This window comes from Macaca thibetana, chromosome X (genome assembly GCF_024542745.1).
Source record: "Macaca thibetana thibetana isolate TM-01 chromosome X, ASM2454274v1, whole genome shotgun sequence".
NCBI lineage: Eukaryota > Metazoa > Chordata > Mammalia > Primates > Cercopithecidae > Macaca > Macaca thibetana.
In genome coordinates, this window is record NC_065598.1 from 135,485,788 (window position 1) to 135,502,860 (window position 17,073).

A 17,073-nucleotide genomic window follows, 5' to 3' on the forward strand; every position below is an offset into this window, starting at 1 on the left:
AGCAGACCTCAAGCAAAGAAACCTGTGGTCAGTAGTGGATGAGGATAAAAACAGTGCACCAGGCCAAGCTTATTGGAAAGGCTGAGTTTAGTTATTCTGGGATAGCGAGGTAACAGGATTAAAGGGATTAAGGAAATCACCTCAAACAGCTGAGGAGGGGGTAAAAAAACACTGGTTCTATTTGTTTTCTTCCTAGGCCCCAAACAGATACACTGGGGCCGTGTGGCTGGGCGCGAAACTAAAGGCCCTTCGGGGGGCACAGTGGAATGGCCAAGGGTCAGGAACTGGAGGAAAGTGGGGAGGGGGAAGGAGTAGAAAGCGGGCTCGAGACTCTGGATGAAAAGGAGCCTTCTCTGGAAAACAAATAGGTGGACTGAGTTCACACGTTAAAAACAAAACGCCTGGGAGGAGTTTCGGAGATCTTTGAAAATCTAAGGAGTACTTTTTAATACCAAATCTTCCAGCGCTGAATGTTGACTCGGCGGTTCAGCTACCAGGGTTGAAATGTATTTGTTTCCTGCTGGGGATCCCTGTAACCATTTATTTTTAATAGGATCATCGAGATTTCCGAAGGGTTTTCGTTTTGTAAATATTTCAGCTAGGCTCAAATGTCTTCCCGCCCCAGTGCACAAAGGTAAAAGTGCCCCGTTTTTGGTCGGTTTCAGCGGCCGCGCCTTTCCAGCCCCGCCTCGCGTGGCTGCGGCAGCACACTTTCAGCAGACGCTCACTGCGATCAACAAGTGCGCGGCGGCGGGCTTCTGCGCCTTAGCTCCCGTGTGCCCGCTCTCGGGAGACGCTCCTAGAAGACAAGCCGCTTTCTGCTCCGAGTTTCAGTTGAGACTATTGGAAGCTAGTGTATGGTGGATCGCCAGTAGTTAAAAGGAAACCATTTCAGATTATGCTTGCCTCCCCCCAGGTCCCATCCCGTCCCTAGGATGGGATCTCAGTTGTAAAACCGAGTGTTGGTCCCCTCCCCAACCCGCAAAAAAGTTTCAGGGCCGCAAAATTATCAGGACTCCATCATGTTGGTTATAAAATTTATTGATCTCTCATTTAGGAAGAGTAAAAGCTTGAAACACCTGAAACAAAGTAGCCCCTCCCCACTACCCAAACGAAATCTGAACACATTAGCGCGACGAAATATCAAACAGATCACGGCAGAAATCACCAACTCAACATGACTGGACAGAAGCTGTCCCGCGGCCAGGGGCGGCGAGGCGGGAGACACACGCACACCTGGCTATAAATTAACATTGGCTTTAGCTGCCGCGCCGCTTGGAGCGGTCAGCGCCCCCAAAAAACCACGAGAAAAACACGCGACACGACTGGGGGCGTAGGCGTTGCAGTTCTCCAACTAGCCTCACCCGATACTATGTTTCTCCCATTCACTCCTTGGCTAACTGCAAACTAACAAGACAACATTTTCAAATGTAACAGAATAACCCAGGAACTCAGGAGGAGGAGTGGGGGTGGGGGGGGGCTGTTTTTTCTTTGCAAATAACACAGCAATTCCCAGTCTACAAAGGTGAAAGGAGCAGCGGCGTGGGACAAGAGAGCTCTCTAGAAGTCCCATTTTCGCTGCTCCTGACTTATTTTTGCTTTTGTACAAAACCCGACAGCTACAGCAAAACTTTCAGTCCTCCCCGTCATCGGTACAAGGCAACAGTCCCAGGCAAGCAAAGCTAAACAAGGCGTCCCAGCTTGGGGGTGCGGGGCGGGAGGTGGGGGTGGGGGTGGGGAACAAGGGTGGACGAGCGCAAGCCGGTGCTCAGATGTGGGTCAGCGGCACCGTTCCGTTGACTGCAGTCCCGGCGCCCTGGTAGTGCTGGTGCACGCCGTGCAGGCGACCGCCGGGCAGCGGAGAGGCGGCGTCGGCCGCGTCCCCGCCGGGTGGCAGGTACATGCTGATCATGTCGCGCAGGTCGCCGAGGCACGCGCGCTGAGAGTGCGATGCGATGGCGGGCGGCGGCGAGCTGGGCTCAGACTTCACTACCGAGCCCATGGGGCCCAGGCTCATGGCGGCTGCGGCCGCAGCTGCGGCAGCGGCGGTGGCGGGCTGCTGCCCGTAGGCGGCGGCCGCGGCGGCTGTGGCTGAGGGCGCCATGCCCCCGTAGCCCGAGGCGGCGGCGGCCGCGGCAGCGACGTTCATGTAGCTCTGAGCGCCGGGCGGCATCATGGGGCTGTACTGCAGGCCGGCCATGTCGTAGCGGTGCATCGGCGGCAGCGCTGGCGGGGGCGGCGGGCTGCTCATGCTCGGGGGCTGCGCGTAGCCCAGCTGCTCCTGCACCAGCGAGTACGCGCCGTTGGCCCAGCCGTTCACGTGCGTGTACGTGTCCAGGCGCTGGCCCACGCCCACCGGACTGCTAGCGGCAGCGGCTGCGGCCGCAGCGGCGGCGGCGGCGGCGGCGGCACCGGGGGGCAGCAGGCCACTGGGCAGGGAGTACTTATCTTTCTTGAGCAGCGTCTTGGTCTTGCGGCGCGGTCGGTACTTGTAGTCCGGATACTCCTTCATGTGCACGGCGCGAAGTCTCTTGGCCTCGTCGATGAATGGTCGCTTCTCGGCGTCGGTCAGTAGTTTCCAGTCGGCGCCCAAGCGCTTGCTGATCTCAGAATTGTGCATCTTGGGGTTCTCCAGGGCCATTTTGCGCCGCTGCCCGCGGGACCATACCATGAAGGCGTTCATGGGCCTCTTCACACGGTCCTGGTCTGTGCCCCCGCCACCGCCGCTCGAACCACCGCTGCTGCCGCCGCCTGCGTTCGCCCCGCCGGCTGCGTTCGCACTACTCTTGCCTGCGCCTCCCGGGGCTGCGGGGCCGCCGGTGCCCGCCGCTTGTGTGGATGTCCCTACGGGGTTCTTGAGTTCAGTCTCCAGAAGGCTGTACATTGCCGGGGCGGGAAGAAGGTGCGCCAGCGTGGCGGGAGGAGAAGGCGCTCCCGGGGCTGGAGCGGCCACGGTGAAAAGGCCCTGGGATTCCGTCGGAGCGGAGCTTGGGGGCCTGTGGGCCAGCGAGTCCGGCGGGAAGGGTAGGCTTATCAAAATGCTCCGCGCCAAGACAGCAGGAACCCGCGGGCTTCTCGCACCTGATGCGTTGTCTCGAGCAGGTCGCATTCACAGTCTGGCTGGGCTCTAGCCGGGCCCCTTATATACCTGCTCGGATCCCCCGGGGTTGGCGTTTGGTCCGCCCCTCGCCACCCGGAGGACCCGTGATTGACAGGTTCGCAGTGATGCGCCCTGGCCAATCATTACCGAGCCCCCGTTCGGCCTGGCTGGAAAAAAAAAAGTTCGGGGAGCCCTTTCGTTCACCCCACTCCCCTCTTTGGCCTAGTGACGTGGTAAGAGTTACTTAGGAGGCGGGAGTCCACGAGACCCACTCAGAGGCCACCAATTAGGGTTTCAAAAAGTTTGAAAGAACGAAACCTGAGGAGGTGACGGGGGCGGGGGGAGGGGGCACGCGAGCAGATTGGGGGGAGGGGGCAGAGGGGCGCCTTCGGAATTTAGAAAACAACTTTGCAACCCTGTCAAGGCCGACCGGCGCCCCATCCCCTGGCCAGCCTGCAAAGCTTCCCGTTGTCTGCACGGAGGTTTTCTGGCCGCATCTGCTGCCAGCGCTAGGAACACAGGGCACCACCAGCTACCCAGGCCGGCTTAGGGACTCCAGGCTCATTGGAAGTGCTCCTGGCTGCGTCTCCAAGAAGCTCTCCCTGAAACTGGCCGCTGGTTGTCCAGACCTTTCTCTAGGAGGGCCAGTGCGTCCAGGACGGAGCGTGGGTCAGGGGCCCGGGCATGGGAGACAGGCTTCAGGACTGCAGGGTGCACTCGGCTGTGAGGCTCTTGGGGGTTTGCGGGAGGGCGGGCAAGCAGTCAGTCGCCCGTCTCCTGAGCCTGGCGGAGGCGCTCGCACAAGGTGGTGTGGAGAGTATGTGTGGGACGTAGGGGGTGAACTGGCCTCCGCTCTCTCGCTCCTGGCCCCCGCTTAGCGGCCCCTTTTTGTCTCTGCTCTCTGGCCATTTCGGTTTTTCCAGTCCGATGCCCCTGAGGGGGAGGGTCGGGCCCCTTGGAAAATCCGTTTTCATGGCAACACGGAGCCTCTCAGAGTGAAAGAAAAGTTTCTTGGGGGGGGGAGCGACGTTGGCCGGAGCGGAGCCGAGGCCGTTCTCCGGGCGAACCGCCGGGCCCCCTCCACTGCCCCCGCACCTGCCGGGACCGCTGAGCGCTACTCTGGGCGCGCAGCCGCGCCGCCTCCCCCGGGAGCAGGCTCTGCTAACGGATTCCGTCCATCTCTTTTATTGTTTTAGAGACTTCCTGAGATTCGGAGCGGGACATTCACTTGCTTGTTGGGTTATCTGCCAAAGACAAGCGGCGCGGGAACTCTGGCTGCGGGGAGAGGAAACTCCGATAATCGCCACCGCCAGCTGAAGCGAGTGGCACAGCGTTTGAAACTCTCCGAGCAGCCCGAGGTAGCGAGTGGGAATGAGAAGCCATCCCGGCAGATTTGGCAGAAACTAAAATAAGGTGTCCATATGGTGTGGGGTCTCGCTCCCCCACCATCCCCAGTCGCGTGGAAAGGTGGGGAACTAAACGGAAAGCATAATCTTAAGTGGTTGGGGGTACGCGGGGGAATTCCAGGTTTCTAGCTTCTTAGCGTTAATGAGACCACGCGATCTCCGGACTTCTGCACGCTGGGCTCATCCGCCTTTCTCTCCCCCACGAATTAAAACGTACGCCTCCTCGGCTTGTTAGTGGGGTCGGGGGGAAGTGGAGGCGCAGAGCAGGCCAGCCCCCTCTCGGCCAGGCGGACCGCAGGCAAAAGAATCCCGGCTCTGAGCTGGCATCATCTCCCGGAAGTGTGGGATCTGGAAACTTGCCCCTTAAGTTTGTGTTCCACCTGATCTGAGTATTCCGCAGCCAAGGGCTGCGATCAACTGGATGGGCATACGGATTTAGGGTTTTAAATTTAAGTAAACTCTCTGGAAGGTTTCTGTATGTGGATATAGTTTGTGTGTGTGTGTGCGCGCGCCCGCGCGCGCGCTTAGCGAACATGGGCTGAAAAGTACGTCTCAGAAAACATAATGATTAGGCAATCCCTACCTGCACCTGTTTTCTTGGCGAAGTGGCCGACAAGGTCAAACTTTCTTAGGCAAATCCATCCTCTCCTACAGAAGCCAATGTGCAATATCCCTGCCCTCCTGCGGTCTTCCCCGCATGCCCTCTCTGGGCTTTTCTGGGCCCCGGAGGCTGTTGCTAAGTGAAGCGAGTTTTAGGAAACTACCCAACCGACGCGCGGCCTGGCGTCCAGTAGCTTGACAGATGTCAGGTTTCTTTCCAAGTTTTAGGACCCAAGTAAACGTTGCGGTGACAGCGCCTGGGCTGCATATTTCCCAAGGCAGGGGATACGGTGCTGGGCCGATACCCTCCCCGCAGCAAATTAACAGGGGAAACTAGTCACTGCTCCCAGCTGTCTGACATTTGATCACACTTAGCACGAGGCTTACGTGAGCTCATTTTTGCCCTACATCCTCCTGCCAGATTTACAGCAGTCTTTTGCCAGGACCAGGCACACTCTCCCAATTCTCCCGACTTCTCGCTGAGGCCAGCTCCCTCTCGGGGGGTAGATACATAAAATCTCCGTATCTGGTGGTTCTGGGGTGATCTGCACATTCTCAAGTAAGAGCCACGCCAGATTTCCTTGGAAACTCTTGGGAGGACGCTTTCTAAATACAAACTATTATTTCAATAGACAAGCAAGGTTACCATTGCGGGCGTGGGGAGATGAGGGAAGGCTGGAAATAAATCAGTTCTTAGCCCACCTGCAGCGCAGGCTTAGGCACCAGCCCAGCGGCGCAACCTTCGCTGAGGATCGGGAGAGGTTGTTGCGACAGGTACCACAGTGCAGGAGGCCTCGGTTCCGGCCGGGGCTGCGGGAAGGCAAGGCAGCTGGCGGAGCCCCAACTCCAGTGTCTCCAACGCGCACCCTGCACCCAGCGAGGAAAGCAGAGGAACGCAGCGGGAACCAGGACCGATCCTTCAACCTCTTCAGGAGAAGAGAGCGCGCTCAGCAGCTCTCTTGCCCTCTCCTGCCTCCAAGTGCCCTTGGGCCGCTCACAGAGCTCCGGATCTGGGGCTGGGAACCCTACCAAGGCCCCCTCCCCATTCCCCCGCCCTCCCTAGAGAGCTCCCGCTCCCTCCGACTGGATCCAGCCCTGGGGCTCCCAGAACCCAGGGCGCGACAATAGCGCCGTTTGTTGGCTTCCGTTGGAAACTTCACCCAGCGTAGCCTCTTGTCGTTTCGCCCTCCGGGGCTTGGAGGTCGCCCCAACCTTCGAAAGAGACCAAGCGGCTTTGCGGCGGAGCAGATGTGATGCCTATGCTTAGAGGGCGGGTTATAGCAAAACTCCGGGACCAAGAGTCTAGCGTGACTGGGCCAGTGGGCTTTGGGTACATAGGGCACCCTGCTCTGCCTTCTTCCTGTTTCTAGGTTTGGCCGACATCAGGTGTGTCCCAAGTGCCTTATATCTGCAAAGAACACTCAGCAATTGTGCCTTAGAGCTACTGGTAGAAAGAGCAGGAAAGGAGCTGTCCCACGACCGCGCGGAGGTGTCTGCATCGATTCCTCTTCAGTAACTGCTCATAGGGGACCTTTTTCGAGGTCCCTGGCGTGATTGGGACCCAACTTATTAGAAGAGGTGCCCTCGACCGGGCGCGGTGGCTCACGCCTGTAATCCCAGCACTTTGGGAGGCCGAGGCGAGAGGATTACCTGAGGTCAGGAGCTCGAGACCAGACCGGCCTACATGGCGAAACCCCGTCTCTACTAAAAGTACAAAAATTAGCCTGGCGTGGTGGCGAGCGCCTGTAATCCCAGCTACTCAGGAGGCTGAGGCAGGAGAATCCCTTGAACCCGGGAGGCGGAGGTTGCAGTGAGCCGAGATTGCGCCACTGCGCTCCAGCCTGGGCGACAAGATCGAGATACTCCGTCTCAAAAAAAAAAAAAAAAGAAGAAGAAGAAAGAAGAGGTGTCGTCTGCGTGCTAGATGGTTTGGGACGGATGTGTGTCTGTGCCGTTTGGGGGATGGAGAGTTGGAGAGTGGGGTGGGGTGGGCGGTATTTGGGCTCGCCTGGGCCGGCTGAGGCCTGACAATAGGGTCAGCAAAGGTTGCCCTCCGACTGTGGCCTAGCGTTCGCCTTTCAGGTTTCTCAAGTGTAGCCAAGCCCAGCTCAGGGTCTGGCTTTTAGGAAGTGAGAACAACTTATCCTGGAGACTCTCGGAGACGCTTTGATTTTCAACAGACAACAAAACCAAAAACAAACTCGCAACAGTTTGCGTTTCTTAAAGCAGTCATTTCTATTTTTTCCCTTGAGAACACCCCTTGTCTGTTTACTCTGGCTTCTAGCCAAGATTGTGTATTTAGGCCACTGATTGAGAGCCTTGATAAAAAAAAAAAATCATAGGCTTAGGTCTATTGTAGAACCATACCTTGTAAAAAAAAAAAAAAAAAAAAAAAAAAAAAAAGGTCGGAAAGGTCACCATCATTTCAACAGGGTGGTAGAGACAGCACCTTCCAGTTCCTGATGCATTCAGTAGGAACCCCACCCCCAATCCGCCAGCCCGTAACACTGTCTCCAGCGAAAGAACTCTTTCTGACAGGTCACAGAAGGAGCTGAAGACCCTAGGCTGGTGGGTGCATGATTGTAATAACTTAGTTGATGGTCTCTAAAGAAAGGTTGCTAGGAGCTGCGAGGTGTGGGACAACAAGGTCCTCGAGGTACCATAAAGTCTCCTGCGGGCTGTGCAACTGTATTCTATCGTAGTTTGGTGTTGCTCTTTTTTGGGAGGCTGCGGGGATACTTTTTAAAAAGTTTCCGCATTCTATTCACTTGGTTAGCTGAGCTGTTCTTGGAAAATACACTGGGAGTCCCCTCGGCCCACACGTTGGCGCTCAGTTTCCTTCCACCCACAGAGCATTCAGGTGTTAATCACTAGCTCTCTTTTCTCTATGTGCGCAGCAACTACAAGGAATTTGACAACCTTTGCTTTCTGCTTTCACTAGCTGACCTCACCACCCGAACGTTGCCATTTTCCCGGAGGAAGGAAGGCTCTGCCCACGCACTGGGGTCCCATTTCCAGCGGGCTTTGCTGAGCCACCGCTGTCAGCCTCTTTGCCTCTCACCCCCCTCCCACACCCGTCTTTGCCTAAACCCACAACTCTCCTCACGCGCTCAGCTCAGCAGACTGCCAAACCCCCACCCCTGCGGAGCAACTCCAGGAACTCGGCCCCCTACGGCTAGGCCTGCCCTCCCACTGGGCCTTTTGCCCTTTCCAGTTCCTTCTGTGGCTGCAGAGGCACAGCGCTCACCTGTACAGAAGCGAGGTGACCTGCAGGAAGCCGGGGCCAATAAAGCAATCTTAAAATCGTTATCGGTATGCAATGCTGTTTGAGTTTTTCCACGTCTCCACAATTCCACTCGTGTCCACCAGGAAAGGCAGCGCTTCTTGGGAAAGGGTGCCTGGAAAATCAGTGGACCTCCAGGCACTTCCAGTATGGCCAAGCAAAGCTATCGCCCCAACCACAGGGGGCGCAGGACGGCAGGGTTGGGGGTTGGGTAGAGCTTCCTGGAGAAAATTTTAAATTCGAAGGCAGCACTCAGCAGTTCCTTTTCCCCTCCCTTTTATTTCTCTGCTTTTCTTTTTATTTATCATTTTCTTTTAAGAGAGTGGAAAGCCGTGGAATTTGGTGCGCAGAATTTCTATGTTCTCTTTTCATCTCTTCTCGGCCCTCATTTTTTTCCATTTCACTAACCTTTGTCATCCACCTACTATGTGCTGAGTTGTGCACCAAGTACGGGACGGAGACCCGGCACTTTCCCATTCCGTATCAGATAGTGGCAATGGCTTGGGAAAGTCTCAAGAGGAGTCCGGATTCGGAGAGAAATTTTCGCCTCATGCTACCCCATCCCGCTAGTCGATCTATGGAGAAATCGGGCCTCGCGAGAAGCGCAGCGTCTTGGACAAGGACCTGGAGTGAGCGGGGTCGCTCCGCCACGACCCGCAGGGGCCACACTCATTCCCCTGTGTGCGCTCGCTTTCCCACGGCAGCGTAGAGTCCAGCTAGCGGAGAGGCTGACGCGGAAGCGCCCGCGTGCCTGGAGCCCTGGCGGTCCAGCGTCCCGGCGTTGCCGTCTGAGTGGCCTAAAAGGGAGGCTCTGGGGCCGCTGCTCGCGACAGAGTGGGGACGCGGCCCAGGAACAGCTAGCGTGCCGCTTGCTGCTTGCCAGGTATGGAGGATGCCTATCCTCAGGCAGACCCGTTTCCCAGCGGGTTGGCGGCCAGACGGCGCGAGAAAACGAGATCTGTCGAGAGGTCTGGCCGTGCTGGAGTTTTGGCGTCTAGGCCGCCGTCATCCCAATTCCATTTCTCCAAAAAGCATCCCCGAGTTAGGACGTCGGGGCTTTGCTAATGTGATGTTTGTGTAATTAACACAATCTCCCCTTGTTTCTGAGCATATTTCCTCCCGCAGCACAGCTCAGCTTTCATTTGAAAAAGCAACGGGAAGAACGTCCCAATAACCCTTTCTAATGGGAAAAAACTGTCCCTTTTGTGGAATGGTTTCTTTACAAAGCCAACAACCAACCTTATTTTCTAGTTCCAATGGCTATCCCTTTATGAGTTATATTATTAAAGAAATCCGACACTAATTGTGCCGATTTAACTTGTTAATTAGTTGCAAATAAACTATTCATTAGTGGTAAAATAAAATAAAACCCATGTGTCTAGATATCATTCCACATTCACATATTGTAGTGTCTGCATAACATAGGCATACTAAATTAAGTTCCTAAAAGGTTTCTCCTCAGGATAAATAATTAAAATATATTCTACTTTAATTGACATTATAGAGGACATAAATGAGCTTTTCCTTTTAGAAAGAAATAGCCATTTCTAAATAAAGCTTGCAGTCTGGAGAATGGAGGCTTCAGCCAAATGAATAGTCATTACTACCTTTTCAACGACGTGGGCCTTTTGATCAGAAAAGAAATTAGCTCTAAAAAACAGACAATGGAAGCCTGCCCTGCAATAGGAAGAAAATTAGACGGCCAAGGCTCTTCACAACACCTATTTCTATAAACCATAGAGCTCCTTGCTTTTCAATTACAGCTGTTCATTTCATATAAGGAAAGGGGAAAAACAGGCCTCTAATGTAAACTCGCTTTCACCATAAAGCCTTGTTCCTGGCTCACAGCCAGGCTGCCTACTTACTATTGTTTTTAGTCCTGTCATCAATTAGCTAATACTATATATTTTAAATGACTCTGGGGGTATTCACAGTCTCCCTCCCCACTTCCCCACTCAGACAAAACCCAAGCTGGAGTTTCATGAAAGGACTACCATTCGGTACACAGATACTTATATACATAAAGTTTAATGTTTTTATTGTTTCCAAAAGAAAAACCATATTGAAAACCCTGCTTTGTTTTTTTTTTCTCTATATTTCTCAGCCCATCACTGAAAGACCCAGACGAGGTGATGACAGAGGAGGGACATAAATGAGCAGCTTTCAGTATTGTTTCTAATTGTTCACAGAACTCAATCCATCTCTAGATAATTTTGCTCTGCCCTTTAGACCATAATTTGTTTTGTACGTCTTTGTGTTTTAAAAATAAAAATTTTGAAATTTGCTAACCCCATTGGTTTAGTATCATTAGATATAATTTCATTTTATAAATATTAATTCTTTACCATTTTGGTGAAATTATCTAGCCTGCAAGAAAAAAAAAATATGTTTGTATGGTGTGCTACAAAATAAAACCTTTCAATATATGTAAAGTAATAATATGAGAAAAAAATTCAGTAATAATAGCACTGAGTCTTAGCCTGTAGACATATGTTCTAGAAACATCAAAATAGAGTTATAGGCTGGGAAGGCTTTACTTCCTTTGAAAGTAAAATGCTTATCTATCTCATCTTTATAAATCACTGTATAAATCCCTTGAATAACTAAACAATAGTGCAATTCAATAGGGTTGGTTTGTGATTTTCCTGTTTAGGGTTGTGCTAATAAAATCACTTAGAATCTTTTTAAAATACAGTTAAGGATAATTAATTTGTTCACAAAACAAAGAATATTTTAACAAAACTGTAAATTCGTTTAAACAAAATAACATAATAACCATGGACAGGTCCCTGAGAGTCGTCATTCCCTTGAATAAAGTTAAACAGAGATAGGTGGCCAGTTTAGAAAGGATAGACAGAGTAGAGCCACTAGGATGACTATTCAAAGTATGTATTTCTGAAGAACAATGACAAAAAAGTTGCTACCAAAATGCTTCTTACGGGCCAGATGTGGTGGCCCACATCTGTAATCCTAGCACTTTGAGAGACTGAAATGTGAGGATTGCTTGAGGCTAGGAGCTCAAGACCAGCCTATGCAACATGGTGAGACCTCCGTCTCTACAAAAAATAAAATTTAGCCAGGCATGGTGACATGCGCATGTAGTCCCAGCTACTCACAGGCTGAGGTAGGAGGATTGCTTGAGCCCAGGAGGTCGAGGCTGCAGTGAGCCATGATCATGTTACTGCACTCCAGCCTGGGCGACAGAGCGACACTGTCTCACCAAAACAAAACAAAACAAAACAAAAATGCTTCTTATGCTCCTGTATTCAGCATGTATTTCTTGTTGAGAATGGATGCTTCCATTTGATGGCTTCTCGTCATATTTTCGATACTGGATAAATTGGTGTGTTTGCTTTTTGCTTTTGAGCATTAACTTCTTTGTTGCTGTGTTCAAATGGATGTCAGAATGGAGTTCTTAAAAGCATTTTGCCAAAGAGTATGACATTGCCATATCTGATTTCCTTAGCAACTGGAAGAAGGTGCTTTTCCTTGGCAATCAAGTCCCTTGACTCTTCCTACCCTTGGATTCCTATAATAAAGGGCGTCATCTTACCAGTATGCAAGGGTGAGACGGTTCCTCTTGTCTGTTGCTTATGATGGTGCCTGCTTTCAGAGAGAATTCTGCAGGAGCTAGAGGAAACCTGTCACCTTCTCAAAGTGAAGTTTAGTGGTAGGAGTTAGCAATCAGTAGCCTGGAGGTTGTCCAGACTGAGAGTTGTGCGAGTATTTTGGTGAGTCTGATCTTGTGTGCTGTAGCACTTGGTTTTCTTTTTGGAAAGAGGTATCAATGTGTGATGTTGTGGTCATCCGTGAAGGAGTTTGTGGGAGTCCCAAAACTGCTGTCAAAGAAAACTGAAGCTTTAACTGCAGCTTTGGAAGGGGACAGCATATGCAGCAGAACTATTTCTCAGGATGCTGATGTAAAATAGAGCCTGGGTGTTTCCTTGTTTTAAAATTAAGGAAACAAAGGGATCCTAATGCTTGAGAAGAAATCCCCCGGGGCAGAATCCTTGTACAGAAGCCTTGAATTGCGCCAGTTGATTTTTGTTAGATCTTGATGAATAAGAGCACAGGCTCAAGGGTCACATGGACGTAAGTAAGCAAGGTCATTTATTAATCGACACATTTTTATTGAAGGTCTACTATAGGCCAGATACTCTTCAAGACCTTGGGGGTACAACAGTGGACTTAACAAAGTTTTTATACCCATCGCATTTACATTCTAGGGGAAGATGGGAACAATAAACACAAACAAATGAATACAGAGAATTAGTGAGTGTCTGGAAGTAATAATTGCTGGGAAGACAAAGCAGGATATGGGTCTAGAGAGTGATGGGAGTTGATGTTTTAAATAGAATGTTCAGGAAATGCCTCTTTGGGAGGTGATGCATGTGCCAAAATCTGAAGTGAGTAAGCACTCAAATAATGCCATTCATCATCATCATCATCATCATCATCATCATCACCACCATCATCATCACCATCAATCATCATCATCACCACCATTACCATTGGCTGGCAGTGATTTGTAATCTCCAACCCAGCTCTAAAACTCTAAGATTGTAGAAGGAAGGGGCTGAATTTCCAGACCAGGGCTGGGATAAGCCGGGCACCTAGGACACACAAAATTTAGGGAAGTACCTGCTCTTAAGGCTATACAAATGCAACCCTGGATTAAATAAATTATCTTCTTATTAATGTAGTAAAGTTTTCTATGCTTTAACTGTTAGAAGAGAACAGAACTTAGGGATTGAATGTGTCAAGACACTCCGTGATCTTCCAGTGGTCAGAGACCAGGCCAGTTATTTGCTTGGGTTTTGATTAGCATGATATTTATTTATTTATTTATTTATTGTAGACACAGGATTTCACTCTTTCACCCAGGCTGCTGTGACATGATCACAGCTCACTGCAGGCCCATGGCACCATGCCCAACTGTTTAAAAACTTTTTTTTTTTTTTTTTGTTGTAGAGACAGTCTCGCTATGTTGCCCAGGCTGGTCTTGGACTCCTGGCCTCAAGTGATCCTCCCGCCTTGGCGTCTCAGAGTGCTGGGTTTACAGGCATGAACCAACATGCCCAGCCAGTTGGGGCTTTTGTACGAGCCTGGGTGTGTGCCTCCTTAAATTTTGTGTCCTAGGTGCCTGGCTTGCCTCACATTAGTCCTGGCCCTGCTCTAGACTGGCATTTAGTAGCTTCCATGAAATCTCTAAGGGTCAAGATTCAGGTCTTAGTTTAGCTCTCTCCTCTTAATACCAAATTGCTGACCATTGATTATGGTTTTTCACTTTAGAGTAGTGTGGTGTGGCAAGAAAAACAAATACAATGGTATTGGTCTGGTAAACCTGAATTTGAACTTGAATTTGAGCATTTATCATCTGTATGATTTGGGCAACTTTGCTAATCTTCCTGAACCTCAGTTTTCTCATCTGATAGGGTTGGGTAGTCAGGCCTTCTTCACTGAATTAGGGTGAGGATTCAACAAGATGATACAGCCGAAAGCACCTGGCACTCTGCTTCGTACAGAGCCAGCTTAAGGAAGAGTTATTGTCTTGTTTTTCAACTAGGCTTTCTTTTATCCCAAACGGGATTGAACATTCCTCCAGTGTGGAGAAGAGGGAACCATGTCTCACTTTCCTTATACCTCTTACAGGGCTATGCACAGATGTTTGTGGAATGAATCATGGTATTTAAGTAAGTCGCCTTTGACTGGAAGGAAAAAAAATGAATTAATTACTCCATGGTTCCCATTCTGCGTTGCCATCTCCCACATTCGACAGAGTCACTTGAGATTGTTTCTGTCAAAGCTCTCTGGAGAGCACTCACTGAGATGATGGGGGTTTTCATTTGTGACGGAGAGGCCTCTTGTGTTTAATTTTGAGATAACATAAAATACCTTTTATAATAGACACATGCCTGCTGTTAAAAATGTACAATTAATTAGTGTCATACATATTTTAAATCCTTTATTTTTCTGCTTAAAATGTAGGGTTTAATTTTTTTACTTTCAGGGATCAGTAGAAATATGTTCTTTCTATAGATTACTTCAGGAATCCTGCTGAATTAGGAAAGAAGTCTTGTTCAAATTTTATAGCTTTTATATTTTCTATGAGGCCTCAGAAGTAGGCACAGCTGAACAAGTGGAATGAAAAAAAAAAAAAAAACAAAAGTAATATTAATCACCGGCACAGAGTAAAGTCTTATCATTCCTCACGGTGGCTTCTGAAAAGATTTAGAGAATTGCAAAAATTAGCTGGGCACAGTGGCTCACACCTGTAATCCCAGCACTTTGGGAGGCCAAGGTGGGTGGAATGCTTGAGCCCAGGAGTTCACGACCAGCCTGGGCAACATGGCAAAACCCTGTCTCTCCAAAAAAAAAAAAAAAAAATTCAAAAATTAGCCAGGCGTGGTAGCACGAGCCCCCCAGTTACTTGGGAGGCTGAGGTGAGAGGATCACTTGAAACCAAGAGGCAGGCAGAGGTTGCAACAAGCTGTCTTCCTGCCATGACACTCCAGCCAGGATGAGAGAAGAAGGCCCTGCTTCAAAAATAAGAAATAAAAGAGAATTATAAAAATTATTTTAAATAAATAAATTAGAGACACTTTAGTTCTTATTAAAAAGAATCCTGACGGGCTGCAGTGGCTCATGCCTGTAATCCCAGCACTTTGGGAGGCTCATATATGTCATAAACCAAGAGATGAACACTGGAAAGGTATATTGCCTGAGGTCAGAATTACCTAGTTGCAGTCCCAACCACCTGGGAGGTTGAGATGGGAGGATCCCTTGAGCTGGGGAAGTAGATAGAGGCTGCAGTGAGCTGTAATTGCACCACTGCACTCCAACCTCAGTGACAGAGCGAGACCTCATCTCAAAAGAAAACAAAAAGAAATAAATGAGATTATGTAAATAAAGTATTGAATCAGTGCCTGATACCTAGTCATAGGACTCAGTAAATGTTAGGTTATCGTCATCACAGCAACCTTGTGAGCTATGTAGCACAGGGAGGGCAAATTTATTTATATTTTAACAAATAAGGAAACAGGTTCAAAAGGATTAAGTGACTGTCTAAAAGAGTGGAGCTTGTTATTGGCAAAATCAGGCATGGAAAGGACATTTCTTGACTCTGTCCAGTTATCGTTCCATGAAATTGTAATTTGCACTTTGCCAATGACTGCATTTATTATTAAGTTGCATGTTCTGCAGTGTTATCAGTAATTATGCCCTGTTAAGAAGCGTGTCATATTTTTTCTATATTTAAGTAAAGGCAGATGTCTTAATGAGCAGTGGCAAATGGTAGAGGAAGCACAAGGAATGTCCCCCCACTTCTAGATTGTTCCCCAAGAAGTGGACTGGAGAGAGATATCCTCAGGTCTCAAGGTACACTAATTAGAAACATTAAAATTGACACAGTCAGATTCAGGATTAAATAGGTAAAGCAATACACTAGTGTGAACTTCTCAGGCCGTGCACACTAATCTGTTGTGGTGACACTTATTTCCTTTCGTTCTTGGAAGTCAAATGAATCCTGTATTTTGTTCCTTATCCCTGCCAGGTGGGGTTCACATGGAAGGTCATAGCAAAGCAGCCTGCTGATCTAAGCATCCAGTTCACTGGCCTTGACTTTTCACTTTCCAGTGTTCATCTCTTGGTTTATGACATATATATGCAAACGTGTGTTTGCTAAAGCTTCCAGGAAATTATAATGATAGTGACCATTTATTGAAACTTACTACAAGGTAACACTGTCATGACCTTTACAGGTATAACTTTGTTTAATCCTAGCAACCTGGCTAAGGTTACACATTCAGTGACAAAACTTTGAGATTTGATCTGTCTGTAAATGATGGTTCTTTCCACTGCACTGCCCTAGAAGAGCCTGATTTTCATATTGTGTGATTTTACAAAGAGACCCTTCCTCTCTCTGGATCTCACTTTCCTGACCTGTGGAGTGAGGCAATTGAGTTACACGCTTTGTAAGGACCCTTTTCCTTGTAAGGTTTTGAAGATTCCAAAAGTTCCCGTATGATGCTATTTTTAATAGCACTGAAAGCTGAAGTGATGGGTACAAAAAATAGCTAGAAAGAATGAATAAGGCCGGGCGCAGTGGCTCACGCCTGTAATCCCAGCACTTTGGGAGGCCGAGGCGGGTGGATCACGAGGTCAAGAGATCGAGACCATCCTGGCTAACACGGTGAAACTCTGTCTCTACTAAAAATACAAAAAAATTAGCCGGGGGTGGTGGTGGGCGCCTGTAGTCCTAGCTACTAGGGAGGCTGAGGCAGGAGAATGGCGTGAACCTGGGAGGCAGAGCTTACAGTGAACTGAGATTGCGCCACTGCACTCCAGCCTGGGTGACAGAGCAAGACTCTGTCTCAAAAAAAAAAAAAAAAAAAATGAATGAATAAAACCTATGATTTCATAGCATAACAGGGTGACTATAGTCAATAATAACTGTACATTTTTAAATAACTTAAAGAGTGTAATTGGATTGTTTGCAACTCAATGGATAAATGCTTGAGGTGATGGATACCCCGTTTTTCATGATATGCTTATTTCACGTTGCACGCCTGCATCAAAACATCTCATGTACCCCATAAATATATATATCTATTATGTACCCCCCAAAATAAAAAATAACAATAAACAAATAAAGCTGGAGTGGCCCTTGATTTTCTTCAGAAATG

The 17,073-nt window shown here is 49.3% G+C and overlaps 1 protein-coding gene across 1 annotated transcript; it reads right to left on the bottom strand.

Annotated features, from left to right (window-relative positions):
* Positions 1 to 1,027: 1,027 nt before the first annotated feature.
* On the bottom strand, positions 1,028 to 3,159 carry SOX3 (SRY-box transcription factor 3). Its single transcript, XM_050777703.1, has one exon. The coding sequence runs from the start codon at positions 3,107 to 3,109 to the stop codon at positions 1,769 to 1,771; it is 1,341 nt and encodes a 446-aa protein (XP_050633660.1). The 5' UTR covers positions 3,110 to 3,159; the 3' UTR covers positions 1,028 to 1,768.
* Positions 3,160 to 17,073: the final 13,914 nt, after the last annotated feature.

What these genes read in the sequence shown, in the direction of transcription:
- SOX3 (XM_050777703.1), bottom strand. Translation starts at nt 3,109, where the DNA reads ATGCGACCTGCTCGAGACAACGCATCAGGTGCGAGAAGCCCGCGGGTT.